At 55.4% G+C, this 27,065-nt stretch overlaps 1 protein-coding gene across 2 annotated transcripts in view; it reads left to right on the top strand.

Moving 5' to 3' along the window:
• Window positions 1–1,859: 1,859 nt before the first annotated feature.
• UNC5A (unc-5 netrin receptor A) overlaps window positions 1,860–27,065 on the top strand; it is a 60,967-nt gene continuing 35,761 nt past the window's right edge. The window contains exon 1 of one of the 2 annotated variants that reach the window (XM_004737514.3): window positions 1,860–2,131. In XM_004737514.3, the coding sequence (XP_004737571.2) occupies window positions 2,062–2,131 (70 nt within the window). In that variant the 5' untranslated portion in view covers window positions 1,860–2,061. The remainder of the gene's footprint in view (window positions 2,132–27,065) is intronic. The other variant, XM_004737515.3, reaches the window with a different exon arrangement.

Here is a 27,065-nt window from a genome sequence, read left to right as displayed (position 1 = left end):
CTCTCTTCCACCAGGTGCCCCAAATGATGGTCCTAGTAAGGTTTCACCTCTCCTACCCACCTCTTCCCTGGGAGCATGTGAGGCATAGAGTCAGAGGAAGCACCCTGGGCACACACCGCTCCTGGCAACACACACACACGCATGCAAATGCACGTCTGTGCACACACACTCTCTCTCTCTCTCTCTCTCTCTCTCTCACTCCAGTTGGGTAGATTAGATAGACAACGCCTACATAGAAGCAATCACCAAAGCAGAGTTCAAAACCTGGAGGCCGTTGGATATTTGTGGACATTTTCATCTATCTGGGCTCACATGAGGTAAAAAAATAAAATAAAGATTACTTTTCAGTTAGAAATTTTAAATGCCAAGATTTCACACACAGTGACTTCTCTTGAAAATGTGGACGATATGGCCGTACTGGGCCCCAGTTCAACACCAGTTGGCACCTGGAGTAGAAAAGCCAGCTGCCCCGCTGCGATGGGATCCCACGCCCAGTGACCGGGTCGGCATTGTCTCCTCCGCGCTGAAGCCCAGCGTCTGTACATGTGTATCTGGACATTGGCTGATGTTTCTTATACTAGTTAAGAGAAAAGCAAAACATTTCTCCTAACTCTTCTCTATCAAAAGTGGGAAACAAAAGACAGACCGAGAGAGGGCCTCGTGGTTTCAAGAAAAATAGGAGAGCTCATATCGCTTTGTGGAAGCGTAGACCATTATCATATCACCCAGCCTGCAGGACCAATTTACATCATGGACTGGTCCCTGCAGGAGGTTTGCTCTGCGACCATGCCCTCACCCTTCTCGTCCTTCTCCAGACCCAGAGTAGGACCGTCTCTTTTTCTGACAATTCGCCCTGGGTATATGTTGCGCGTTTGCCATTTCCTTTCTCCTTCAAGGCAACCGTCTGTTTACTTTAACCAGATTAGGGAATGGGGGTGGGGAGCAGGAGCTTCCAACAGCGGTCACTGCTGGAGGCTCCGGAAGACAACGTGACTTGCCCAAGGTCACAGAGCTAGAAGGCGGAGGCGTCTAGACCCTATACCGGGTCTCCTTAGCTTCTAAAGACCCGCTCAGTCTTTCACGCCCACATCTCTGGCGTCGTGCGCGCTCAGGGCGCAAACACCGCGCGCCCAGTCAGAGACGCTGTGCCCTGGGGTTGTTTTCCTTCAGCGAGAGGCGCCACGGGGTTAGAGAAATCTTGGGTCACACTGGGATCCACCAGGCTACACGGTTGGGACTGCAGGTGGCCCCGAGTCTGGCCTGCCCGAGCGCCGGGGCCCGGGTGCTCTCCCGCAGTCCCCTATCCAAGCCGCGGGCTGGTGGCGTACCGCAGCACGCTGACGGCCAGGGAACACTGCCGGGAGGCGGGGAACGGAGTGGGGTGGGGGGAGAGGACTGCAGCGGAACCTGCCCCCGGCACCCCTGCCCCAGGCGGTTCTCTGCAGGCTGGCTCCGCGCCGGGGTCGCTGCAGCCCTGGGCCTCTCCCGGGCCACCTGTGCGCAGGCTGGCGGGCCTGGGAGAGCCCGGATCCGGAGAACCGATCCATTCCGGGTTTCGGACTCCAGGCCCTGTCCCTGGAGACCGCGCGGGGCGGTGGGAGGCCTCCCCGCCCAACCACCCCAACCCTCCCCGGGGGAGCCTCGGGCAACGCCTGGAGGGATCCCCGGAGCTGGGGGTGGCCCGCGCGCGTGGCGTGGGGCGGCCCGGCCCCTCCTTCCTTCCCCCGCCCCGCCCTGCCGCCGCCCCGCTCCGCTGCTCCAGTCCGGGTTTTGCGGCGCCCGCCGGCCCGCTCCCCGGCTGCGGGCTCGGCGCGGCGGCTGGCTCGATGCGCGGCGCGGCTGGCGCTGCGCTCCGCCCCGGCTGCATTGCTGTGCTCCGGGTGCCCAGGGGAGCCACGCGCCGCGTACGCCCCGCAGCCGGCCGCCCCGAGGCAGCGCAGTCCGCTGGCATGGGCCCCGGGGGCGCCCCGGGCTGGGGCTCTGGGCTGAGGCGCTGAAAGACGCCCTCCCGCCCGCGGGGCCCCGCGCCCGGCCGGCCCGCTCGCCCGCCCGCTCGCGGCCATGGCCGTCCGGCCCGGCCTTTGGCCAGCGCTCCTGGGCATGGTCCTCACCGTCTGGCTCCTCGGCTCGGGTGAGTCACGCGCGCGCTCTGGGGTGGTTTGCTGGGGACTGTGCGCGCGAACGCTCCCTGCTCTGGGGGTCCCTGACCCGCTGTGCCCGACCCGGCTGGAAGCCCCCTGAGGCCAAACTTTGCGAGGCGGGACGCGGGGGCCGCTTCTCGATGCTGCGCAGCTTCACCGCGCGCTTCCCCGGAAGCCTGGGATCTGCCAAGTGCTGGAGCAGCTGTCAGCGCGCGGGGCTGGCGAGTGTAAACGCTCCACGCCTCCGGGCGGGGGAAGTTTGCTGGTTGCCCGGCCCCAGAGCAGAGTCGGGGGTTTGAATCAACGCCCGGGGGAGCCTGACTCTGAGGGTCGCAGATTAGAAGATCTAGACCAGTGCCCAGGAAAATGAGGAGAGGTCTTAAGATACCTCTTCCCGGTAGCATCTGACCCGAACAGCTACTCACAAATCCGACTTGGCACCTGGCCTCTGCCCACGTCCAGAACACAGTGTCCTCTGTCCCCGCCATACGCTCGCACACGCACACACTCAGGCGTGGCGGCGCATACACCAGCCCCCGGCCCTTGCAGCCCGCACTGTCAAAGGTCCGTGGCCCCTGGCCAGGGCTGTGGTTCCCAACCTCCTTGGTGCATGGGGGGCCAGAGTTGTGTACTGTGGGATCGCTGCTGCTCTCCCTTCTAGCTTTCATTGCACCGCCTTTCCTTCTCCCCTCATGTCCCGTTGGCCACCCTAACCTGCTTGGTAACTAAGCTCTCAGCCCACCTCCCTTGGGGTGGGGGGAGTTCCCCAGCGTCCTTTGTCTGCTCTCCCTGAGCTTCCACCTGAGCTGAGTTGTTAAGGCCTTCTGATCATCCCCCCTCCCCACCATCCATGCACTTAGCAGAGCTGAGCTTATGTGTGTATTTGGCGGGGGGGGGGGGGGGGGGGGGGTGTCATTTCTGTGATCAAGGGAGCATGAGGCTCACCCTAGCAATGCTTGATTCTTGCTGTCCTGAGAACCTGAGGGATGCCTCCCAGCCTGGCTGGGCCATTGTTAATCCTAGGGGTCAGAAGGGAGCATTGGGGTTCCTGAGATGCGAAGCCAGACTGGAGATCAATGAGTGACAGCTGAGACCAGCCTGATGATTGAGGCTGATGGCTGTTTCTTTAAAGGGTCTCTGCGTAGCATATCCTGCACCCACACTGCCTGGCTGCCCTTGCTCTGCTCTACCCCATTCGTTTTCCACCACCCCGTCACCCCCCACCCCCACCCCTGCAAGCCTCACTTTAGCAAACCCTCCTGCCCCATGACCTCCCCTTTTCATCCAGATCAAGCTGGGAGGCTGCGCTGCTGCCGGGTGTGTGTTCCTATTGCATACATATCCGTGTCCGGGTGGTGCATGCAGCCCTCAGGGGGTGCAGGTTTGGTGAGCCAACCATGGTGAACTGGGGGTGTTCAATGTCCTCACACAGGGGAGGTGTTGCCAGATACCAAGTAGGCACCCAGGAAATGTTTACTGAGTCGGCTGTGTGTGAGAAGGCGGTGTGGTCATATCTGCATGTCGCCCACGTGAGCACGTGTGAGGGCTCTGGCTTGGCATGTGTGCCCTGGCGACGATGGGAGCTGGCAGTGTGTGCGGCATCGGTGTGTGGGGGACCAGATGAGCTTGTGTGATGGCTGGCCTACTGCACGTGTGTGACGGTTGTGAGCAGTGGCACAGGTGAGCCCATATGAATAGGATAAGGGGGTGATGGGTGCTGGCGAGTCAGGGTGCCACAGCCTGGGTGGGGAGGTTGCCACATTGGATGCCTCAGATGGTCACAGAGTAGGGGAACCTTGTCCCGGGTTGGTGGGGCACCTGTTGGGGCCTGGTCCGAGGTTGCCACCAGAGGGGGCAGGTGGGCACCCGTGCATGGGGCCTTTTGGAGCGGAGGCTGCCACTGAGCCTCCACTCTCAGCTTGTGGAAGAAGCCTCTGAAGGGCATGCAGGGGCCCTTCTCCTTATCTGGGGTCCCTTACTGCTGTCCCCCATAGGCTCTGGGCACACATGCCCAGGCAGGCTGGCCCAGAGATGACCCCAGCTCCTCCCGCCCCTCCTCCCACACCACCCATCATCTCCTCAGCAACAGCAGCCAGTGAAAAATGTGTGTGAGTGGCTGAGGGAGGGACGGGCCAGTCGGGCAGCAGGGGGCGCAGGGGGCCAGCAGGACTGCAGCCTCCTGCTCCCCAGGCCAGGGGCCCACCCTCTGTCTCACGCAAAAGCCTGTCCCTTCAGCACACTCACCCCCTACCCCGTGTGGCCACCGCACACAGGGACCCCGCCCCCACCCAGCCTCACAGCTTTTTCCCATTCATCCCGGTCACACAGCTGGCACCTGCCTCCCCACCAGGGTGGGCCTCACACCTGTTGGTTGCCCAGCCACACAGATCTCTGCACTCCCAGGGGGAGGGGCCCATGAGGCGCTGGCTCTCCTGGAAGGTGGTGCTGAGGGTCACCAAGCTTTGGTATTGTCCCTCCTAACCCCAGCGGTAGGTCCTGCTGGCCTCTTCTTCGGGCCCCACCCCCATCCTCAGGGCTCGTCCTGGATCCCTCTGTCTGTCCCTCACCCCTGGACTACAGCAGCTAGTTAGGGGAAGGGTGTCTTAATTCTTTAGGGCTAAGAGATACTCCGCTCTCACCTTGCCTCAGGGATGGGTTGGGCTGGACTTTAGGGCCCCACAGGTGTCCCCAGGAGAAGGTTGGTCCTCTGGCTGGCCTATCTGTTTTCCCTCGTCCATGTTGAGAGGGGCTGGCCTCAGGAAGCTGGGGATTGGCATCGATCCAAGTTCCAAAGCCCTAGCCAGGAGCCACTGGTGGGTTCCTTGGAGTGGCCAGCTCTGGCCTCAGCCAGGGGCCAGGAGCCCTCCTGTCTTACATAACTTTGTCCCTCCTGGGGCTGCTATGGGCCCCAGACCTGCAGACTCAAGCCACACAGTCTTAAAGTCAGGAGCTACCTCCAGCCTGGGGTGGAGGGGCCCCGTCTCTGCACAGAGGTCGTGGTGTCCACATACATGCATGCCTGAGCCTTCTCTATCCAGGCCAGCCCTCTCCTGCGGCCCCCTCCTTGCCTTCCCCCTCCCTCTAGTCCTCCAGCCCGGGGCTGGAAACCTTGCAGTCTCTCTTGGCTCTCCCTTCTCCTTCACGCTTCATGTCTAATCTGTCACCAAGTCCTCCAGCTCAGCTCTACTTGTGACATTGCTCGTGTCCCTCTCTTCCTTTGTCAGCACTCCCACCCCCAGCCCCTTTCTCCCTCACCTTTCCCACCTGGATCAGTTCAGTGGCCACCCCCCTTCATCTCCTTTCTGTGGCTCCTCTGCTTTGATTAATGTCCCTGGTATCCAGACTGGAACCCCACTAGAAAGCCTTCTATGGCTCCCCAGTGCCTGAAGAAGAAGTCCAACCCTGAGCCTGGGGACCCTTAGGAAAACACCTGTATCATTCATTACTGGGTCTTGGCTTTAACTGCCGGTGAGCTGGGCATCCATGCCCGCAGACAATCTATAACTCCCTTGCCTTGCAGAACCTGGTGCGCCGGGCCCCGCCAGCCACCCTCCCCACCCTATAGCTGACATCTTCTGCTCTGTCCAGACCTAGGCCATCTCCCCCCTGCTGCTGCCAGTCCCAACTCTTCTGCTTATCTCAGCCCCCAGCTTTAGTCCAGCTTCCTCCAGGAGGCCTCCCCGACTCCTCCCAGGCCCACGGCACATTGCTGAGCTTTGAGTGGCCTACGGGACAGATTCCTCAGCCCTGGAGAGGCCTGTGGGGCCTGTGGGAATTGCCATCATCTACAGTGCCATGACCCTGGTTTTAGCCCCTAACATGCTCTGAGTCACGGCCAGTCAAGTGCATATTTTTCCTCCACTTGTGTTTGGGCTCTCTGGCTAGGTAGGGAGGGCTGCCACGGCTAGGGAGAGGAAGAGAAAGTTGCTCTGCGCCCCTTTGGCAGCCCTCCCCCTCCCTGTCCCTGAACACAGACTTCTTCACTCTGGAGAGGCTGGAAATGGCTCCTGGCCAAGGTAGGAATGAGCAAATTAAAGCCCCACCATGGGGTGTCTGTGCCTTGGACCCTCACACAGATGGCAACCCAGCTCATGTGATCATGTGTGTTTGTGGGTCCTTTGTACAGGTGTACAGGTCATATGCCCAGCACTAGTGAGTAGGAACGTCCCTGCTCATCCCTACCCCTCCTAGAATAGATGATCCCTTATCAGTGTTTTGTCATGCAAATGATTTGTCATGACAAATGATTTTGTCATTCTGGGCCCCAGCCCTGAGGACTCAAGCCCTTGGAAGGTGGGGCAGGGGGGCACGGAACCATGGCATTGCCCATCCTGTCCCTGTGCATCTGCCCTGGTGGCCTGTTCCTTAGGCCCCACCCCATCCTAAGGAATGGAATTGACACCAGGACTTGGGCTGCTCTGTGCAGAACCTGTTGGGACTTCTGATTCCTGAGACTGAGAGCACCAGGACAGTCAGGCCCCTGAGCCCCTGGGGATGGTTTCCTCACCATCCAGTTGGAAGCTCAGCTCAGCTTCCTGTGATCCGTTCTACAGGTCCATCCCATGGCAATGGCATTGACAGGTGCTTCTGCCTTGTGGGGAGCCTCAGCTCCTTCCTCCTGTCAGGTAGCATAGAAAGGGCAGGGGCTTGGAAGACAGACAGGCTTGGGTTTTAGTCTGAGCCACCTGGCCTTGGACAAGTAGCTTTTATTCCCCAGCCTGTTCCATGTTTTTTTAATAGGTTATAGTAAGGAGATGATGGGTCACATAGAGGGCCTCAGGATGAAACCCAACGTGGAGCAGACAGCTCTGGCTGTTTAACTCCTCCCATTTTCCCTGGCGTTGAAGGGGCATGGATTAGAACAGAGCTAGAGTCTTGAGGTGATCAGGGCCCAAGTCCAGAGATAAGAGAGAAAAACATTTGTCCCTGCTCCAGCCCCAGGCAGGAGTCCCAGGAAGGAGTCATGGTTTTAGGTGGAAGAAGTAAACACCCGCCCTTCCAATCTGTACACATACCGCCCCCTGCAGGGACTTGGGCCTGACTCACACACCAATTCCTCCAGTGCGCAAAGAACTTTGTTTGGGGCTTTATGAAAATGATGATTTGGGTTCAGCTTGTCCGGGAACCATGTCCTGATGGTCAGCTCTGACACAGAACATGGCAGCAAAAGGGTGTGGGCCCTGGACCAGACTAAATTCTAGTCCCAGCTCTGCCATTTGATTGCTTTGTGATCTTGGATAAGTCCCTTAACCTCTCTGTGCTGTTTGCCTCTTTGTATCCTAAGCATCAGACTTGATGACTCTATTGGAGCAGAGGCTGGTACACAAGGAGGCTGCCTTGGGAGCCCAGGGTGGGCTGTGCCCTTAGCAGCAGGTTCCCCCAGGACCTGCTCAAACCTGCCCAGCACGCACTGAAACCCCCAATCACCTCCGAGGTAGCCGCCTGCATTGCCTTGGAGCCAGGCGTCTGCCAAGGCAGAGCCGAAGGTGGCTGTGAAGCAGAGGTGGCAACTGTGAGTCCCAGAGCCTGAGTCAGGAACCAGGGCCCTGCCTTAACTGATGAACACCCCCAGTGGCAAAAACAGGCCTTCTTAGAGCCGCCCAGAAGGTCAGAGTGTCAGTACCCGCAGCCCACCCTCTTCCCTGGGCACAGATGTCAGAAGCTGCAAGCAGCCTTTGGCCCTCAGGAGCCAGCATCCCAGGCATGTCGAGGAGGTGGTGGAATGGCTGAGTTGGCAGTTCCGGAGTCTGGGTTTGGACTAGGACTTGGACTAGGGTGAGGAATAAGTCGTGCAAGTGCAGGGTCAGCCTCCTTCAATTTTGTGCCCTTGGCACCCCCTGTGCACCGCCCTAGTCCTAGCAAGCTCTCCGGCTTTCTTGTCTATAAAAAAATGGTGTGCTGGGAGGACCTAATTCACAGGGCTCTTGCGTGGATTAGGTGGACTAATGCACGTCATTGGTGTGTCATAGTCCAAGCACGCAGTAGGCACTCTGTAAATGTTAGCACTTGATGGTGATGGATACGGCAGAGGGCACTGTTTTGTCCTCACTTCCGGGGAGTCCTTGGTGCCATCTCTGTGGAAGAGGGTGCAGCTGGGGGTCCAGGTGGGAGGGCAGAGGCCCGAGGGGAGGCCTGCATTTTGACTGGCATTTTTTTCTCTCTTTAGCCGCGCCCCCCCTTCCCTTCTCCAGGTGTGGTTGTAGACAACCCCATCCCAGCCCTGTCTGAGAGGGGAAAGGAGGGAGAGACTGACAAATCTAGAGGCCTGAGTGGCAGCTGCTCGTCCCCAGAGTAGGTCACAAAGAGGCAGGATTTAGGTCCCACTTAGATGGGGGAGGGGCCCCCTGAAAAAAGCACCAAGGGCCAGCGCCGTGATGGGTGAATTCCCAGAGCTAGGACTCTCTCCACACCTGGATGTCAGAGCTCTGTCCATCTGGAAGGCTCAGGGTCACCTTGAGCTCCAGGCAAATATGTCCTGCGATTTGGGGAGGGGAGTCAGGCTAGACTGACTGAGCCCCAACTGCAACTGCAGGGCCCTTGGCGTAGAGAGCTCAGACCCTGTACTCCACCTCTGCCGGATACCTCCCCAGCCAGGAGGGCAGGTGGGACCCCACCTCCCCCCACGGCCCCACCCCAGCACGTCCCGCAGAGAGCTTGCTGGGAGTACACCGGAGTGAGACCCTACCCCTCCTAATTGGGACAGAGACCACATTGAGTTGAGAGGCTGCTGGGTACCCCCCCCCTCCCCGCCTGCTTCTTTCCAGCCCTCTCTCACTCCTCCCTAACAAAAGGGTGCCAGGCACGGGTAGGTAGAAGTGCTTCCTTAGAGTCCCCGCATGACCGGAGCCTGACCTGCTTCCAAAAAACCATCTCCACTCCGTGGCCCGGTTGTTCGAGTAGCTTGGCGGGCGGGGGTCCCGGGCTAGACGCCGGCTGCCTGGCACGTTAGCGGCCGAGGGGCGGCAGAGACCCGAGCCAGTGGGAGCCCGAGCCCGCGGGATTAGCAATTAGCCGGCTCGCCCGCTGGGACTTTGGGGAGGAGCACCCTGGGGGTGCGTCCGGCCCCCGCGGCCCCGCCCCTGCCCCGGCGCCAGGGCTGATTGCGCCGGGAGCTCGGTGGCCGCGGAGAAGAGGCAGGGGCTGGGGAAGGGGCGGGATCCCTCCGCCCGCCAGCCCGCCCGCGGCCGCCCGCGGGATTAGCGGCTCTTTGTTCGGGGCCTGTTAACAAGTTCCTGGCTGAGCGCTCGGCTGCCGCCGGGGGAGCGGGCGTCCAGCCTCCCGGCACCACGGCTCGGCGGCCTCCGCGGCGCCTGGATTCTAGCGCCCAGCTGCGCCCCCGAGACGGGGCTAACCAGTGGGCCCCACTGGTGGGTGGGGTGGGGTGCGTAGGACTTGCAGAGCACCCCCGCTGACCTCGCTCCCGAAGGGACAAGAGCGCCGACCTCCGTGAGCACCTCCTGTAGGCCGGGGGCTTCGAATGCACCGCGGCGTTGGTCCCATTTTACTGATGAGGGAGGGCACGGTTTCCTGCAGTTTGGGCCGAAAAAGGCAGGGCTGGAGTTCCCGTCCAGGTCTTTGACTCCAAAACTCATCCTGTGTCTAGGCGAGAAACCTGGGGTGGTGGAGAGGTGGAGCCTTCAGTGGCTGTAAACTGCTACCTTTTTTACTCCTAATTAAATTCGTAATGGTAGTAATCATGGCCCACGCTGGGCTCTGCCTGCAATATTTGATCAGAACCTCAGGACAACCCACAGGTATGTGAAGTTAGTCCCGTTTATTAGATGAAGACACTGAGGCTCAGAGAAGTGGCAGGGCTGGAACCTTGTTACTGCTCAGCCTGACCCCCTTCCCTACCCCCTCCCACACTGTGGGGAGCAGAACACTGTCCCATGTGATCGTTTACTGTCAGGGTCTTGTCTGGTGGCCCATGGACATGAAAGACTGTAGGAGAAAGTCAGGGGACCTTAATTCTTTATGTGGTCTTGGGCTAATCCGCCCACCCTTCCAAGCTCATTGCCCCCTCTATATCCTGCCCCATCTTGGGTGCTTCCTGAATGTCCAAGCCACAGGATTTTGTATATAAACCTCCTGGGTGTTGGCTTTCCAACTTGCCCCCACCGTACTCCTTCAGGTGGTTGGGACTGTTCAAAGTCACTTTCTTAGAATGAGGAGGAATCCTTCCCAGTAAGCTCCCCCAAATGGCTCTTGGCTCTTCTTTCTGGGGCCATGCTGAATGGCTTCCCCCTTTTCACTTATTTAAGACAGGGCCCCAGCCTGGCCCCATCTGCTCTTAACAGGCCGGGCACCTCCAGTCCTTTCAGCTGTTCCTCATGTAGCATGGTTCCAAGCCCCTTCTCTGTCCCCTGCATCCTTGTTACCTGCCTCTGGATGTCCGTCCCAGCTCAACCCACTGGGACACAATGCCCTGGCATGAACTCGCAAAGGATACTAGGTGTATCTATTGCAAATACTAGGAAACCCAACCCAAAGTGACTTAAGCAAAAGGGATTTATTGGCGTGTGGAACTGAAAGACCAGGAGTAGGTTAGCTTCAGGCATGGTTGGATCCAGGAGGGACAGTGGGACCAGGATTCATGCCTCATCTCTGCTCTTCGGGGGCTGGCACCACTGTCCAACAGCCTCTACCCTCCCAGTGCCAAGGTGGCTGCCACAACTTACCAGGGTACATTCTTGCAGGCCCAATCCAGGGAGAAGAAGGGAGCATCCCTTCCCTCAGCCATCCAACAAATGCAACAAATGTCCTTCCTCCTTGGGCCAACTCAAGTGCTGTGCCATGGGAACCAGTCCCCACAGCCAAGCTGTCTATGCCACTATGTCCTGCGTGCCATCACTCACAGCTTCTCCACCGAGAAGAGATGGGCACATTGTTCTCAGGTTTAACCAGTGTGTCATCAAACGTAGTTTGCCCAAATATTTAATAAGAACGCTGAAGAGCACCAAGGTCACAGTCTGAGGCTCAAAGGGGAAGACCCAAATTTGGATCCACATTAGCTATTTAATCAGCGGTGTTAGAAAACAATGCTGGCCATCCAACTGGTTTTGCATTCCTTTAAATATGCTGCCATCCGGTTCCTGTGTCTCCATTTGCAGATCCTGAGATAGTCTATCAGGTGTCTGGCAGAAATCCAGATACACTGTTTCCAGTCTGGCCCTGACCCACCAGAACAGTAACTCTGTGATCAGGGAAGCTGGTCTGGAGGGAAGGGTCTGCGGGAGTCCCAGTATGGCCCCGTGTGGCTCTACCTTCCTTGCTCAGCTGTAGCCAACAGAGAAGCTCCACTGGAAGCATGCCTAGGGTTTGCATCAGATCCTCAGGCGGAGGCCCCTTCAGTGAACATTTTTTGGGTTTTGCATTTGTCCCACTTCCATCCCTGGGCCCACTAGGACCCCATAACCTCTCTCCTTTTAGATACAACCTTAGTGGGGATTTTAGAGAGCCCCTAACCTCAGCAGCAGGACCCAATAAAGCAGGTAAGTCATTTCCCTGCTCCTAGTTCCTTTCTCACTTCAGCACCTGCTTTTAAGCCTCTTGTCCCTTCTCTCAACGACCCAATTTCTTGCCAGGATTTTCCCTTTTTTGCTTAAATTTGTGAGAATGGATTTTGTTGCTTGCACTTGAAAAACCCTGATGCATTCACCAAATCCAGCTTGCCTCCTCTTCTGAAAATTTAGCTGCAGCTCAGGCATCTCCTGCCCCATGACCACTCCCTCTCCCACTTCCTCAGAGATCAGTAAGAGTTCCTCTGCCAACACCTGGGGTGGGATCTGTCTGGCCCAGAAGACCTGAACTCATTCCCAACAACCACTCAGCTTCTCTGATCACGCCTTCTTGATCTTCAGTGCTTTCTTACTAGAGTGTGCCCTGCCCCACCAGGTCAGTGTCCTCAGCTACAGACTGGTGGGTGGGAAGTTCGACTTCCCAGAGCCCCTGCCCCCCCCCCCCGCCGCCAAGAGCAGGCTTGCCCTTTCCTGCTCTTCCTCCTACAAGCACCCCCTGCACCATGTGGCTCTGGCACTTCTCTGCAGGCCACAGCTGGACCTGAGCTCAGCCCTGCCTACATGCTTCTCCACCCCATGTCTCTTGTCAGTGGTTTTGTACTTGGTTTGGGGCCATCTTTCCATGTTGGTCATGTCTGGTCAGAATCTGAGTCTACCAAAAGTCTCAGAGCTTCCCTGACACTATTCCAGAGACCTTTTTTTCTCCAGATCCTTTGGGATCATACAACCAGAGGTCCACTTTGGAGACCCACCCATTCCTCTCAAGACCCCTATCCTTTTAGATCCCTGGCTCTATGGGGGGAGAAGGGGCTGTTTTTGTGTGGATTGCCTGAAGCCTACCACCCACAGGCCAGGCTGCTTTTCTGAGGGTGGTCAGCATTCCCTCCCCAGCAGCAATGTGCTGCTAAATGTTTAACACTTGGCACTCTGGGAGAGCTGGAGGGCTGATTTGCCAATTTCCATGGTGTAAATACTCCCACTATGGCCTATTTTAAGCTACCAACATGATGTCAACTGGCTTGCAAAATTCTAGAAATTTTAATGAGCGGCTCTCTCTCTCTCTTTTTAGATTTATTTATTTATTTTAGAGAGAGAGCACACATGAGCATGAGGGAGAGGGACCAAAGTGATTTGGGATCGGAGCCTGAGACTATGGACTGAGCCAAAATCAGGAGTTGAACACTTAACCAACTGAGCCACCCAGGCACCCCAGTGATGGATTCTCTTTAGCAGATGCTGTTCCCTGGTTATCCAGTCCTCTGAAGAAGTGATCACAGGAAGGGAGTGACAAAGGCTTCTTAGTCCTCGGCCTATAGGCTTGGGTTGGAGGGCTGCTCCTTCTGAACACCAGGCATTTTTGGTGGGCTGAGGCTGGGGAGTCCCTAAAGCACGAGAGCCACTATGAGCCAGGGCTCTGCAGATGATGGTTAGAATCTTCAACTGGATGACCTTAGGCAGGGGACTTCAGCTGTCTGTGCCTCGGTTTCCTCATCCAGAAAATATGGATAATAAAAGGTTCCTGCCTCATAGAGTTGCAAGGAGTAAATGAGATATTCCATGGGGAGCAACTTAGCCCCATGCCAGGCCCACACAGTAGGGGCTGCCCATGCTAGGGGGACACTTTGGGCCTCTCTCCCGGGACCAAGGCCAGAAGTGTAAGGTCCTTGGTGGACAGAAATGGCAGAGAGCCATAAGGGCAAGGCCCTGCTGGCCTGGAATCTTGGGAAGGTGCTTATTCTGGGGTACAAGCTTTCGTTGGGGGTTTGAAAAGGAAAGCTGACATGGTGAAGGGTGACGTGCCTCCAGTCACCGTTGTGGCTAGGTGTGACGCCTCCCAGCCTAGAGGCCGAAGGTTGAGCAGAGCAGAAGGGTGGCAGGGGCCACGGCAACATTGGAGAGCCTTGTTTGGCCAGGCAGGGGTAACCTACCTGCCGGCCTACAGACTGGGCAGTGCATGGCTCCGGGCCTTATCCTGGCTGTCCCCATCCTCTGCTCCTGAGTTCCAGGGGCCCCAAGGCCAGAAAAAAGGAACTCCATCTGGGGCCTTAGCAGGTAGCGGGATGGGCCAGATGATGAAGGCACAGGCATTCCCTGGTGACTGTGTGTGTACGGGGGACGCTGGGAGGCACAGCCAGCTGGAGCAGACGGGGCCCGAGGGGAACCAACAAGTGATAGGGCTGGCTTCGTCGTCACGGGAGTGACAGGAGGCGAGTGGTGTTTAAGGAAGATTAATCTGGCAGTGTGTGGAGGATAGATGGGAGCAAAGAGAGGCTGGAGGCAAGGAGACCAACCAGGAGGCCGTGGCGGTCATCCAGGCAGGAAATGATGAGCCCCCCGCCCTTTCCCAGTAAGCAAGTAGTAGGGATGGAGGAAAAGAGATGGATGTGGGAGACGTTTGAAAGGAGGAGCCCCTGGATGTTACATGTTGGGGGCAAGGGACCAGGAGGAGGCAGACATGATTCAGAGCTCTTGAGTCAGGGGAAGTGATGTCAGAAAGAGAAAATGGATTGGGAGCTGTGTAATGGAGGGGAGAGAGGCCGAGAGAGCAAGAAGGCTGCCCAGCGCCGGAGGCTTCAACCAAGGAAGTGTGCCGTGCTGAGCCCTCTTCAGAGCACGGCCATCCACCTGCGCACTTTGGCCATAAGCGACAGCACCTGCCTCGGGCCTGTGGGTAACCGACAGACTGACTTCAGTCATGTCCTGAGAGAGAAATCCTCAAAGGCCTGGGTGGGGATGGGGTTTTACTATTTAATTTCAGGCACTGAAGCCAGGAAGGGAAGGTAGATTGGCTTTGTTCTGTGTAGCCCCACAGGATAGGGTCAGGACCAGCAGCGGGGAGATGCAGGAGACCGAGAGAGACCGTCCTAACAGGTGGTGACACTGAGACTCACGGGTCTCAGGAGGCAGTGAGCTCCCCATCTGGCAGGAGGAGAGTGTGGGGGAGGCTGTTGAAACAGGCCATTTTGGGGCCTCTCGAGGAGATCATGGGTGGGAGGCAGGTGGCCTTGGTGAGGCTTTGTGGTAAAGGGGCAAGGCTGAGGATCCAGAATCAACTTGGGCTCTACACTGCCCCTCACTGCCCTTCCTCATTGCACTTGGGAAGTTTCAGGCCCTTTGGGAACTGGGTTTCTGGCAAGTTGACCCCCATTGTGTGGGATGTTGCAGTTTTCTCTGTGGTTTTGAGCATTCGAAACATGTCCTCATGGGCACAGCACCTCTCCCCTTAGCTGACTTCCTCCCCGATACCAGGTGGTCCTGTTTGGATGGTCAGTCACGGGCAGATCCTGGTGCAGATCCTGGGCTCTGTGATTGGTTCCAAGTGGCCACGTGACCAGTCAGGATTCTTCTTGTGGCTTTTCCCACGGGGAGGTAGAGAAGTTGCCTTCTCTGCCTCAGGGGTTGGCAGCTGTGAGATGCAGGTGGGGATTTGGGCCAGTGGCAACTCTCCCCCCTTGTGTGGAGAGAGCCTGTTGGGTGAGGGCCGTGAGGCCAATCCATAGGGAACTCATAGACAGACAGCAGGTAAGATTGTCCTGGTGGCCCTAAGGCCCTAGAGACTAGGGTCCCTGCACTCTTCTGTCAGTCCCATGAGAACATCCTCTCTAGGCTTACAACTGGTGTGGGCTGGGTTTTGGTACCCGCACCTGAAAGGGGCCTGGCACAGGATCTCAGGAGAATGCCACGCAGTTGGCAAGGCATGCACCAGAAGGCGGCAATGTGGAGAGCGTTCGGCCCCCAGCTGGCAGATACAGCATTCTAAAAAATAGAGAATTCACACACCAAAAAAACCCAGATCTTGGGCTTCCCTTGAAGAGTCAGATCCGGGTACTGAGACCCCATTTTCCTGAGGGGACAGCAGCCAGGACCAGGCTGTCCCCTTGGTGGGTGTGCCCCCACCACTCATGCACACAGGCTGCGTTCTGTGCCTCGCACACTGTGCTTGCCATGTGGCGGGCATATTCCTGTCCCTCCCTGCCTTCCAGCTTGAAGAGCCTGCATTTGGGGCCTTGGATGTCACCTGTGCATTTTGAGGCGGCAGCAGAGGGTCAGGCAGAAACATCTAGATGACTGTTGGAAAGGTAGGACGGGCACTTGGAGATGCGGTGAGGGTGGGAAGTGGAGATGAAAGGACCTTTCGTAAGGAGCTGGTCACAGGCACCGTGAGCTCAGATCCCATTCTGAGGAGCGACGGGGGACGGCTGCCACTGACACAGGCAAGGAAGATTTGGGAGGAGTTTCCAAGGAAGCCAGAGGCAGACCAAAGAGAGAGCAGTGGAAGCCAGGAGAGTTTCAAATTTGGAGCAGGGCTAGGAGGCGGCGGCAAGAAAGGCTGCAGGTGGGGACGGAGCTTGCAGATGAGGCCTGGAGGACCCATGCTGGTCAAAGGCCAGCAGGAGCTGCTTGGGACCTACGCTTGGAAGTACAGAACCAGCACTAGAGAGTGGGGAAAAGTGGGTGTCAGGACACAGCAGACGCTCAAAAATTGTCAAGCTGGGGTGCAAGGATATTAGAGCCAGAAAATGCTCTGAGCCAGGTAAGATTCTTCAGAGGAAGAAAGGGAGCAGGGGCAGCACAAGGTTGAGAGCCAAGTGTTTGCAAAGCGCTTGTACAGAAGCTCTCGGCAGGTGGGCTGTGACATGAAATGACCACCCAGAGTCACACCCGCAAAGCCAGGTTGCAGTCCCCGTCCCTCTGCATGCCATCTGTGGAAGAGGGTGCGGCAGGAGGCCCAGGGCCCCAGGGAGCTTGTGAGAGAAATGGAGCAGATGGACTGGGGGACGGGGCGAGGTGAGGATGGGGGCACACCTGTCATTAAGAATTTGATCGAGCACCTTTTGGTGCCCGGCCAAGCATTCTGCACTGTGAATACGCAGTGAGCAAGGCAGGAACTGTCCCTACCCTGAGGAACAACCATTCTAGTGGGAGGAGAGGACCATCAGCCAGTAGACGCAGATAATGAGGAATGTTCTCCAGAAGCTGGAAGGCAGGCACAGAGACCACATGGCCAGGTGACCATGCGTGAGCTCATGTGGACATGTCAGGTGCTGGTTAGACTGGATGGTCAGACATCTCTGAGGAAGGGACATGTCAGCTGGGTCCTGAGTGACAGGCAGAGCCAGAGGGTGCGCCAGCCTGGAGGTGGGAATGAACTTGGTTACTAAGGGGTCCATTGTGGTCTGGGCGTAGGGACATATGGAATTCGGTGAAGAGAAAGCAGAAGGACTTCTCTCTGTGTTCGTTGATGCTATAGCCCCCACCCCTTGTCTACGAGAAAGGCACAAAAGCGCTGAAGTAGATCTGACAAGGCCAGCAGGGGTGACAGAGGTGGCTAGGAGGCGGGGCGGGACACCGGAGAGCCCAAGTCTGGAGCGGCCAGACCCTGCTCTATCCTGGGGGTGAGGAGGCCGGAGCCCTAGACCAGATGTGCACCTTAGCCTCACTGTGAAATGGAGCCAGTAATCCAGAATGACCCAGGCCTGGGCTGTCCTGGAGCTGATCCTGAGACAGGAGTGGGGAGAAGGCAAGACAGGCCTGTTATCTTGGAGTCTGCTGCTCCCACCACCTCCTGGACCAAATACTGGCCTGTAAAATGCGCGGAAGGAGGTCCAGCGAAGCTGAGGTTCATTCCCTTCTCAAGTGCTTTGACGCATGTATACATACACGCATACATATATTTTTTAATTGGCATGAAACTCCCGTCGCATTTTAAAGTACATGATTTCATGGCGTTTAGTACATTCACAGTGTTATATAACATCACCTCCTTTTAGTTGCAAAAGATTTTCTTCACCCCAAGGAGTTACCCCATTAGCAGGTGCTCCCCACCCCTCCTTCCCCCCAGCCCCTGGCAGACAGCAGCCTGCCAGCTGTCCCTGTGTAGTGGCCTATTCTGGGTAGTTTTCATGTAAATGGAATCAGACAACATGTGGCCTTTTGTGTCTGGCTTCTTTCACCCGGCTCAGTGCCTTCCATGTAGCGCCACACTGGGGCGCATATCAGTACATGGTTCCTCTTTATGGCCAAATAATACTCCTTTGTACCGATAAACCACGTTTGTTTATCCATTGTCATCCGTTTGGGTTGTTTCCACCTTTTGGCTCCTGTGAACAACGCCACTTTGAACACTTGTGTGTCAGTGTTCGTTTGAGCACCTGTTCTCAGTTCTCTTCGGTATATACCCCAGAGTGGAATTGCTGGGTCCTATGGTAATCCTAGGTTTCATTTTTTGAGGAAACATCAAATTGTCTTCTCAGCAACTTCACCGTTTTATGCTCCCACCAGCCATGCATGAGGGTTCCAGTGTCTCCACATCCTAATGCTAATTTCTGATTCATTAAATTCTTGAAAAAAATTGTTTTTCTCCTCTTATGGTGCTCCTGCTTTGCTCACGCCTGAATCCATGTGGAACGTGCCACGAGGCTGGCCAGTGCTGCGCGGTGTGGCTCTCATGATCCAGAGATGACATCGGAGGGCAGGCCTGGGGGTGAGCCTGCCCCCAGGCTGCTGGGGACACCTGGTCCTGCAGCAGGCAGTGGGTCAGGCCTGCTATCAAGGATGGGGCTGGGCCTTCCTGGGCCCTCAGAGACTCCCGTGTCCGTCTGCTGCTCCCTCTCCCTCCATACCTGCCCCCAGCCCCTAGCTGGGAGCTGCCCTCGCCACCCCTCTGCTCTGTTCTGTGTGTGTGTCTCATCATCAGGATAAATGTAGCTACAAACAATGCGGCGGGCTGGGTGCTAATTTGTCAGACGCAGTGCACGGCTGTGATTCCGAATACATTAACATTTTCACATGAAATCATTTCAATTTTTAGTGATTAAGAAGTATTTGTTTTAAAGCATCAGGATGATTTACTGCAGGCCTGGGAGGCGGTGAGGGCAGGGGTGGGGGAGCCCCCAGGTGTGATGTCATTCATGGGCACCAGTGTAAGTCGGGCTCACACCAGTCATCACCCTGTGCCTACCTGTGCCCGTTACAGGCTTCCTGGGTGTGGGGCTGGGGTTGGCAAGGAGTGGGGGTGTTGTACGACCTGGGGGGTAGAGACAGTGGTCTGAGGGTCCCTCAAAGGCACTGGGACCCATAAGCTTCAGCTGCCACTATCTTTTCTTGCCTCGTCTCCATGTCATTCAAGCTTCATGAAAGTCACCTCCTCACAGAGGTTCCCCTTGGCCCCCTAGCCTCATGTGGCAGCTTTGCAACATCAGAAGTGACCTTCTTTATTGATTTACTTATTTGTTTATTTTCTCTCCCCATCCCAATATTAGCTTCTTGAGGGACTTTGGCCTGCTCCCTGCTATATCCCCTATGCCTAGAACAAGCGTGGCACTAAGTAGAAGCTCAGTATTTGTTGGATGGATGGATGGATGGGTGGGTGGGTGGACAGGTGGGCGGATGGACAGGTGGATGGATGGGTGGATGGATGGATGGTTGGATATAGAGTGGCACAGAAGACCCCTCACCATATGTCGCATCCTATCATCTTTGAATCAAGCTCTCTGTGACTTGCGTAAACCCAGCCTTTCCTGGCAAGTCACCTCTGGTGTGCCAGACTCTGGGCACCTGGGAAGTATAAGTTCACTAGCACTGGGGCTTTACTCATAGGCCTCCAACTCACCCCCCAACTTGTCCTCATCACCTCCACTCTTTAGAACCTCTGTGCCTCCCTCTCTGGATGGACAGGAGCTGCTGGAAGGGGTTCCCAAGGGCTTTGGATAGATGAGTTCCTCCAGGTTGCCACTGCTGCCAGTCCTCTCCTCCCCTCCCAGGGGAGCAGTTCATGGGGCAGCCAAGGTGTGGGGTGAAGGTATATGCCTGCAGGGGATGCGTGTGTGGCATGAATCTGCTTATGTACTGGGCTGTGTGTGATAGGAGATACTCAGAGCTTTGCCAAGTGGGAATTGGGCTCCTGCCGGCTTCTCCCCCACAATGGCCACTCAGGAGGCCCTTCCTCACCCTTCTGCACCTCCTAAGCTTGCCTGGCTCCACACCCTACCCCCATACCCCCAGATCAGACCCCTCCCCCACTCACCCCAGTGAAAGGAAAATAACTGGAAGCTTTTATCGTTCAGCAGAAGCAACATCAGAAAACAATTATTGTTTTAATTACCTGCTGTCGCCGTACAAGACAGGGAGGTTGTAAAGCGCGATAAAATCTTTCATGTTAATGGACTGCCAGCCTGGGCCAGGGCACGATTTATGGGACTGCAGCTGGCAACTCCAGTCAGCTGGTGTAGAGCCCCCAGGGCCCCCCTCTCCCTGTCCCTCAGGCCAGGTCTCCTGTGCCAGGGGTGATATGCCAGCCCATACACAGTGGAGCCCTGGAGGCTCCATTCCCTGCAGGGTGAACTTTGGATTGACCCCTCTTTCTGCTGCATGAAAGACATGCCAGCATTGGGCTGGAGCTGGAATGGAGGCCTGTCTCCCCACAACCCTGCTCCACTCTGGCCACCCCATCCTCCAGCCACACAGGGCCATTGCCCTGGGCACCATCTTGAAGTTGAGCTCTGTGCAGAGCTGATCCTCCCATAAGCCCTGTCTCCTCCTTATCTGTCCTCTTGCCCTCAACCAACCCAACCTTACTTCTGTGCCTGCACCTCCCCAAAGCCCAAAATGGCCCACCCCTGCTTGGGGGAACCCCCCTCCCTTTTAAGCACTTTCACACATTTGCTCATCACAGAGCTTTGAGGGGGTGCCATCATTATACTCCTCATTTTACAGATACAGAAACTGAGGCATGGAGAAGTCAAGCATTTGGTTGTCAGTCTGAGTTCAGAGAGAGGGGTGGTCTGAAGAGTAAATGGGGTAATAATTGTGAAGTGCTTAGAACTGTGCCAGGAATCGAGTTCATGGCCAATACATTTTAGCTCTCATAATAATTCTTGTTTTTATTGCTATTCAACTTGGAGCAAATCACTTACTGCTTTAGTTACACCTTACTTTCCTTATCTATAAAACGGGAGCATTGCTCACCTATCCTATAGGATGAGGGTGTCAAATAACCCATGGGCAAGGTGTGTGGTGAGAACTGAGGACCTATTAGCTGCTGGCTTTGCTGTTGCCATGGGTAGCAGTGGCGAAAGTTGAGGCTGTAAAGGTAAGTTGAGTCCACACTATGTAAGGCCCTTAATGCCACACCAAGGAGTTTCAAGCCATTCCAGAGACAGTGGGGACCTGCTGACGATTTGAAATCAGGACACATGTGATCAGATCTGTGTTTTAGAAGGTTCATAGTGGCCCAATGGCAGATCAATGGGTGAGAGAGCAAAGCTCAGACCCAGAATGATCCAGATGAGGGCTGACGAGGCCCTCGCCCTGGCCATGGCAGGAATGGTACCAAAGCCATGAAGACCCAGTGCCAAGCATGGGTCTGGCATGTGTGATGGCCTCTCTCATCTACAGTATGCAGGTAGTTGGCTAAGTCCCAGGGCACAGCAGGAATAGCTGGGGCTGCGGCCAAGTCCAAGTTCGGAAGAGAATCTTTAGGCGGTTTCCAGGGACTAGGGTGGGACTTTCTCTGAGCAACCTTAGGAGCCTGGCCGTGTCTCTCCCGGACAGGCTTGGGTGCAGGCTGGGAGCCTGTGTGGATGGCTTCGCTCGTTAATTCATTCATACTTTCCTGACTCCAGTCCTCAACAAATGTTTGTTGAGCACCATTTCGGTACCAGGCTCTGAGCTGGACCCTGGGGATGCTGGGAAGTATGGGGGTGCCGTCCTGAAGCTGCTGTTCTAGTGGAGAAGATGGGCAACAAGCCAGTGAGCAAATGAAGAAATGAAATAATTGCATGCTGTCGCGAGTGCAGAGGAGAACAAAGAAGGAGCTGAGATGGGGGTCCCCCTCCTTTCTCCTCCTCTCAGTCCCTGGCCTGTCTGCCTGTGAGAAGTGGCTCGCGGCTCCCCAGCCCTGCCGAGATGCATGGTTGGCATCAGCGGCCCAGCCTGCCCGATATGTCTCCCTGTCTTCTCTGGATTACTTCCACCATTTTGGCCATCACTTCACCACTCTAATCTATCCCCCAGGGCCCGGGAGGGGCCATTCATCTAAAGATCTTTCTATGGAGCCTTCTCCTCTGAGGACCCCGAGGGAAAGAAAAATGCCAGGAGAGGACGAAAAAGAGAGCAAGAGGAATCTGATTTCAGAACTCCCAAGCAGCAGGACAGATGCCTTAGGGATCAGGGCCCAGCTTGCTCAGACACATAGCTATCCAGTGGTATAAGTACTTCCCCTCCCTTCCACCTTCTGCCTGCACCCCTGCAAGAGTCGAGCCCTGACATCCCACCCCCGCCAAGGGCAGGCTGTCCTCAGGTACTGAGAGATGGTGTCCCTGATTATAATTCAGTTTGCAGGCATTCCTCCCTCCTCCCTCCCTATTTCTGAGGGGCCTTGTGTGTCCCGGGAGGGCTCTTGTGGAGATAGCCTTGGTGTGCTCTGTCCCCTGGAGTTGGGCCAGAGTGGCCACCCCTTACCAGGTGGCTAGAGAAAACAGCCCAGCGTGACAGCCCCAAGGCAACATGGAAGGCAGGAAAGAGATAAACATGCTCTGGGCCACAGTTGGGGCTCAGAGGACTCTTTAGGCTAGGAGTCATTGCCCCTTCGGGATTTCAGGTGGCAGCTACTTCTCATGAAAACATTCGGAAATTCTAGGTCCCTGCCTGGCACTGCACATGACTTCTGTACTCTGCAAGCAGTGTGGCCAGGGAGAGAGGTGGATTCAGGGTGTCTTAGTGGGTCACAGGAGTTCTCACATATCCCATGAGCTTGGAAATGGGGTCTCTAGCCAGGGGCTGGCTTTGCACACCCGGTATTGGTGAGACTAAGGAGATACATGCCTGGGTGAAGGTGACCTCACTGCATGCTTGGAAAGCAGGAATGCCTGCCCCTGGGGGCTTAGGGTCACCTGCCAGGCCTGCCTCTCTTCTAAGTGTGAACAGACGCTGCCTACCCAGCCCACTGTATGGCAGCTGGGCAGCTATCTGGGCCCCTGCCCATGGCTGAGAGAGGTCCTCATCCTGGCTTCTCTAACCACCCTACCCCAGATTTCAGGAAATTACCTGATCCCCTCCCAACAGTTCCAGATGCTCCAGAGCCTCTGATCCATTTCTCTCATGTGCTGGCATTTTTCTGCCTGGCTCCATCCCCTTACCTCCTGTCAAATGTGAAATCACTGGGCTCCTCAAAGGCCAATGCCAAGTCTCTCCTCAGCATACAGGTGTATATGTGAGTGTGGAGGGAAGTGTAGTGTGTGAGTAAACACTTGTGTGCTTGAGCATCGGTATAGAGGCATCAACATCAGTAGAAATGGATGCTTTTATAAAGGGTGTGTGTGTGTGTGTGTGTGTGTGTGTGTGTCCATCCTCTGACTCTGTATCCTAAGTGTTCTGGGGTGTGGGTCCCATGTGTAAGTGTATCTTAAAAATGGATTAATCTGGAATTTGAAGCAACTGTTTTATCATTGATAAGAAGCTGACAAAGAAAGGAAACAAAAGGTCTGAATTAATAAACAGTGCTCTAGATAGAGAAGTGTAAGATGTGAGCTCAGCCAAGAATTGGAGCTAATCTTTTTTTTTTTTTTAACATTTAAATAAAAGATCTGGAAGAGAATGTATACAGTGAAATCACCAAGTTTGCAGTTAAATCTAAACTCTCCTGGGTGGTAGTAAAATGCCAAGCTGGTGAAGGATAAGCTTTAGGAAAATCTTATCTTGAAAGGCAGTGGGCTGGGCAGAGAATGGCCAGCAAGTTTTAGTTGGGGGGAAATAATGTGAATGGTGTCTGGGGAAAGGTATTTGAAGTTTCTTTCCTAAAGATGGCCCAGAAAGGCAATAGAAGCCTGGACATGGTTGGGAAGGGAGTTTGAAACAAGCTATAAATGTTCCCTTCCCCTGTCACATGAGGAAGGGGCACCTGCATTCTGATGTACTTGTGGTCATGCCTCCTTAGGAGAGCCACCCACCCGAGACAGGGGAAACCTGGGTTTTATTCTAGGCTTACATAATCTGAGTAATTCATTTCCCTTCCGTTGCCCTCAGTTTGTGTATCTGTGAAATGGAGGTCATGATCCCTGGGACCTGCTTCACAGACAGACTGAGATCTTGCACCGATGACATTATAAAGTTCAGCACAACCACGTGTGGTTGTTATCAAGAGGGTTGTGATGAGAGGGGAACTGTCATATAAAATTAGACTAGCCCACCTGGGACAACTTCTGGGTACAGAGAGAAGCTAAGCAGGAATATGGCAGAAATCTATAGCATTAGAAAGGGTGTAGAGAAGGAATAGGGGCTCCTTCACTAAATCCCTGCCTGACAGAATGAACCCCTCCCCACTCTTAGACCCCACCAAAGCTCAAGAGAAGTAAGCTTAAAACCAATAACAGGAAATTTTGCTGCACTCAGCAGGGAATAAACTTTGAAAATCATTTCCCCTAGAGGTGATATAAGCTGGTAATATAAATTGCTTCCAGAAAGGTTTAGATAAGTTCATGGATGGCAGAGTCAGAGTGGTTCTTAGGCAAAATTAGAATGTTGGGAGTCCTCCACCCCATGAGGATGATGTCAGAGGGGAAGTCTTGTCAGAGCCAAATGCCTGGGCCACACCTAACCACCGGTCACCCTGTCTTTATATATGTTTGTGTGAGCCTGTATTTGGGGCTACCTTGTCCCTATCTGATGAAAATGGCTCCTCATTCATCAGTCCACTGCTGTTCTGAAGCTTTATTTCCTCCCCATTTCTTTACCCCCATTGCTGTTCCCTATTTCTGCTCTCCAGTTTCCACCTTCACGGTGTTGACCTGTGCTCCTTCTTGCCCCTTCCATCTCACCTGCCATCATAGTGCAGCCACATGCCCCCACTCTGTATACTGTCTTCTAGAATAGGCACCTTGCTTGGCAGCGCCGGTGAGCCAGGGAGGACTAGATGCTCCTGCCAGGCCCTCCACTTAATGCTGTTGGCAGGCAGCCTCTCTCTCCGGCTGCTTGCTCAGGGCCCATCTCTGCCTGGCTGTCTCTCCCAGGGTCCCCAGAAGAGGCTGACTGAATGAAGACTGACGTTCAAGCCCTTCAGGAACCTATAACCCTGGGGAGCTTGGACACCTGAGGATGGACTAATACCTATGCTGGGGACAAGGTTACCATCAGGAAGCAGGTCTGCTTGGGTCTGAGCCAGGTTATCTGTCTAATGCAGAAGGTCTTGGGGGGCTTGGATTAGCAAGGGGAGGCAAGGTTGTGGAGTCTGCTTCCCCACAGTGGTTCTTAGGTCCTCTGAACCCTTTCCAAGTCACCACGCATGGGCCATGGGCCATGGGCTCTGTTTTTAGCACCACGGATAGCGGTCCCAAGGGGCGGGGCTATGCTTTCAGTACCATGGACAGTTTCACATGGTGGTGGTGGTGCTGCTGCTGCTGCTGCTGCTGCTCCGCTCTCTCTGTTCACTCTCTGGGCTGCCCCACTACCTACCTCTGCTAGCTCCCCTGGGGAGGTCCCCACCACCACCTCCAGAGAATTCATTTATCCATTCACCAGGATTTACTGAGCACCTGTCTACTATGTGCCGGCCTCTATTTTAGATGCTGAGAGCACGTCACTGAAGAAAACAAATCCTTGCCCTCGGAGCCTCCATTCCTCCAGGTGTGGACTCCTGCCCAATAGGCTTCCACTGGTGTTCCCAGAGCTTGCTCCAGGCAAGGTGGCCCTGCATGCCCACAGAAAGGGAACAGATAGATGATGCCTTCTTACAAACCTGATTCCACTGCTTAGGTTGTGGGAGGGAGCTGGAGAGATAGAGAGTAGGCATTGGTGAGGTCCAATTCAGATGGTATTTTAGGATTCTAGGAAGCCAGCGCATCTAGTCATGCCTCTGCTAAAAATCCTTCCATGGTTCCCCAGTGCCTCTGCAAATGAATAACACTTCCCCAACCTGTCATTCAAGCCCCTGGTAAAATGTTGCTGCCCCATCTTGCCGGTCCTGTTTTCATGCCTCTCTTCTCATGTTTCCTACATTCCAGCCAAACTGGATTCTCAGTTAAGCATCTTATGGTTGCAGTATGACAGAAAGCTCAACTCAAACAGACTTAAACAGTAAATGGATGTTATTGACTCTTGTAACTGAAAAGCCCAAAGGTATGGCTGACTTTGGGCAAGGCTTGATTCACTGGCTCAAACAATCTCACTCCACAACTACTCTCACCATTTCTCTGCTCTGGTTTCTGTGCCATTGGCTACATCCTTGCCATCCTCAGGGCACCCCCCAACAACTCTATACTCTCCTTGTCTTGGTAATAAAATGACTGCAGCAGCCCAACCCTCACATCCTGGCCCCCACATTATTCATTGACTTGCTCCAGTGCCTCTCCCAAACCAATCACCAAATCCAGGACAGGAAATGCAATTGGTTTAAGCCAAACAGGATCCACTCCTGGAGCTGGTGGGAGTGTCATTTCCACCCAACACACATAGCTGGATGTAGAACAGCAGGGAAGCCCCAGAGAAGTGGATTGGGGCAATGAGAGAGACTGAAGCTGGGGAGGGGTCAGCAGGTGGCCAATCATTGAGCCCATTATTTTCTTTTTTGCTCCCCTGATTTTGTACCAGCTGCTCCCCTGTTGTCTCACCTGCTGATACCCTGTGCCACCTTCGTGACCTTTCTCAAATGCTACTGCCTTCTTCACACCACCCCAGTTGCTGACTCCCATCGGGAAGTCCTGTCTACCTCTTCTGATCCCTCACTGCACTTAGCTCACTTCTCCCTTCTGTCTTCTCCCCATTACCTGATCCATAAGCAGCGAGCGGAGTGGACACACATCCCAGGGCACGTGTGCTGGGTGGAATGGGGTGATGGATGGCCACTGTCACATCGGCTCAATGGGGTGGGATAACAGCATTGCTGATCCAGACAGGCCAGGAGGATCCACTGGCTGGGCAGGCTGGGGCCCGTCCCTCATAGCCATGTCCACAGGGTTTGGGTTGTCCCTTGCCATCACCACCCATGAAGACTTATACTTGCCCAGTCAGTGGGTAGAGTCTTTGCCTCTGAGGCTGTCCTGGCAGTGCCAGTCTGGAAGTGACAGGAAGGCCCACGTGCATGGTTACCTAGCCTGAAAGTGGAGGCGCTTGGGGGAGGCTCCGATGATAGGATCCAGGTAGCATCCTGGGCTCTTTTTCTTCCTGTGGCTTCACTGCCTCCTCTTTCTCCTCAGTGTTAACCTTCAGGTTCTTGCTCTGGCACTGGCGGGGAGAGGGAGGACTTGTAAGGAACCTGCTGGCCTAAGAGAGGTGGGGCACTGGAGTGGAGTGTCGGAGAGAAGGGTGAAGGAGCACAGCCACGCGGAGGGGGAGGCAGACATGAGGTGCCATGACAGGAATTGGGTTATGAGTCTGGGGAGGGACCAGAGCCATTATTCATTCCCACCACCAA

This window comes from Mustela putorius, unplaced genomic scaffold (genome assembly GCF_011764305.1).
Source record: "Mustela putorius furo isolate JIRA1106 unplaced genomic scaffold, ASM1176430v1.1 tig00000145_pilon_pilon_pilon, whole genome shotgun sequence".
NCBI classification, from domain to species: domain Eukaryota; kingdom Metazoa; phylum Chordata; class Mammalia; order Carnivora; family Mustelidae; genus Mustela; species Mustela putorius.
The sequence above is the reverse complement of the archived record's forward strand: the minus strand, read 5'-3'. Positions and strand labels throughout refer to the sequence as shown.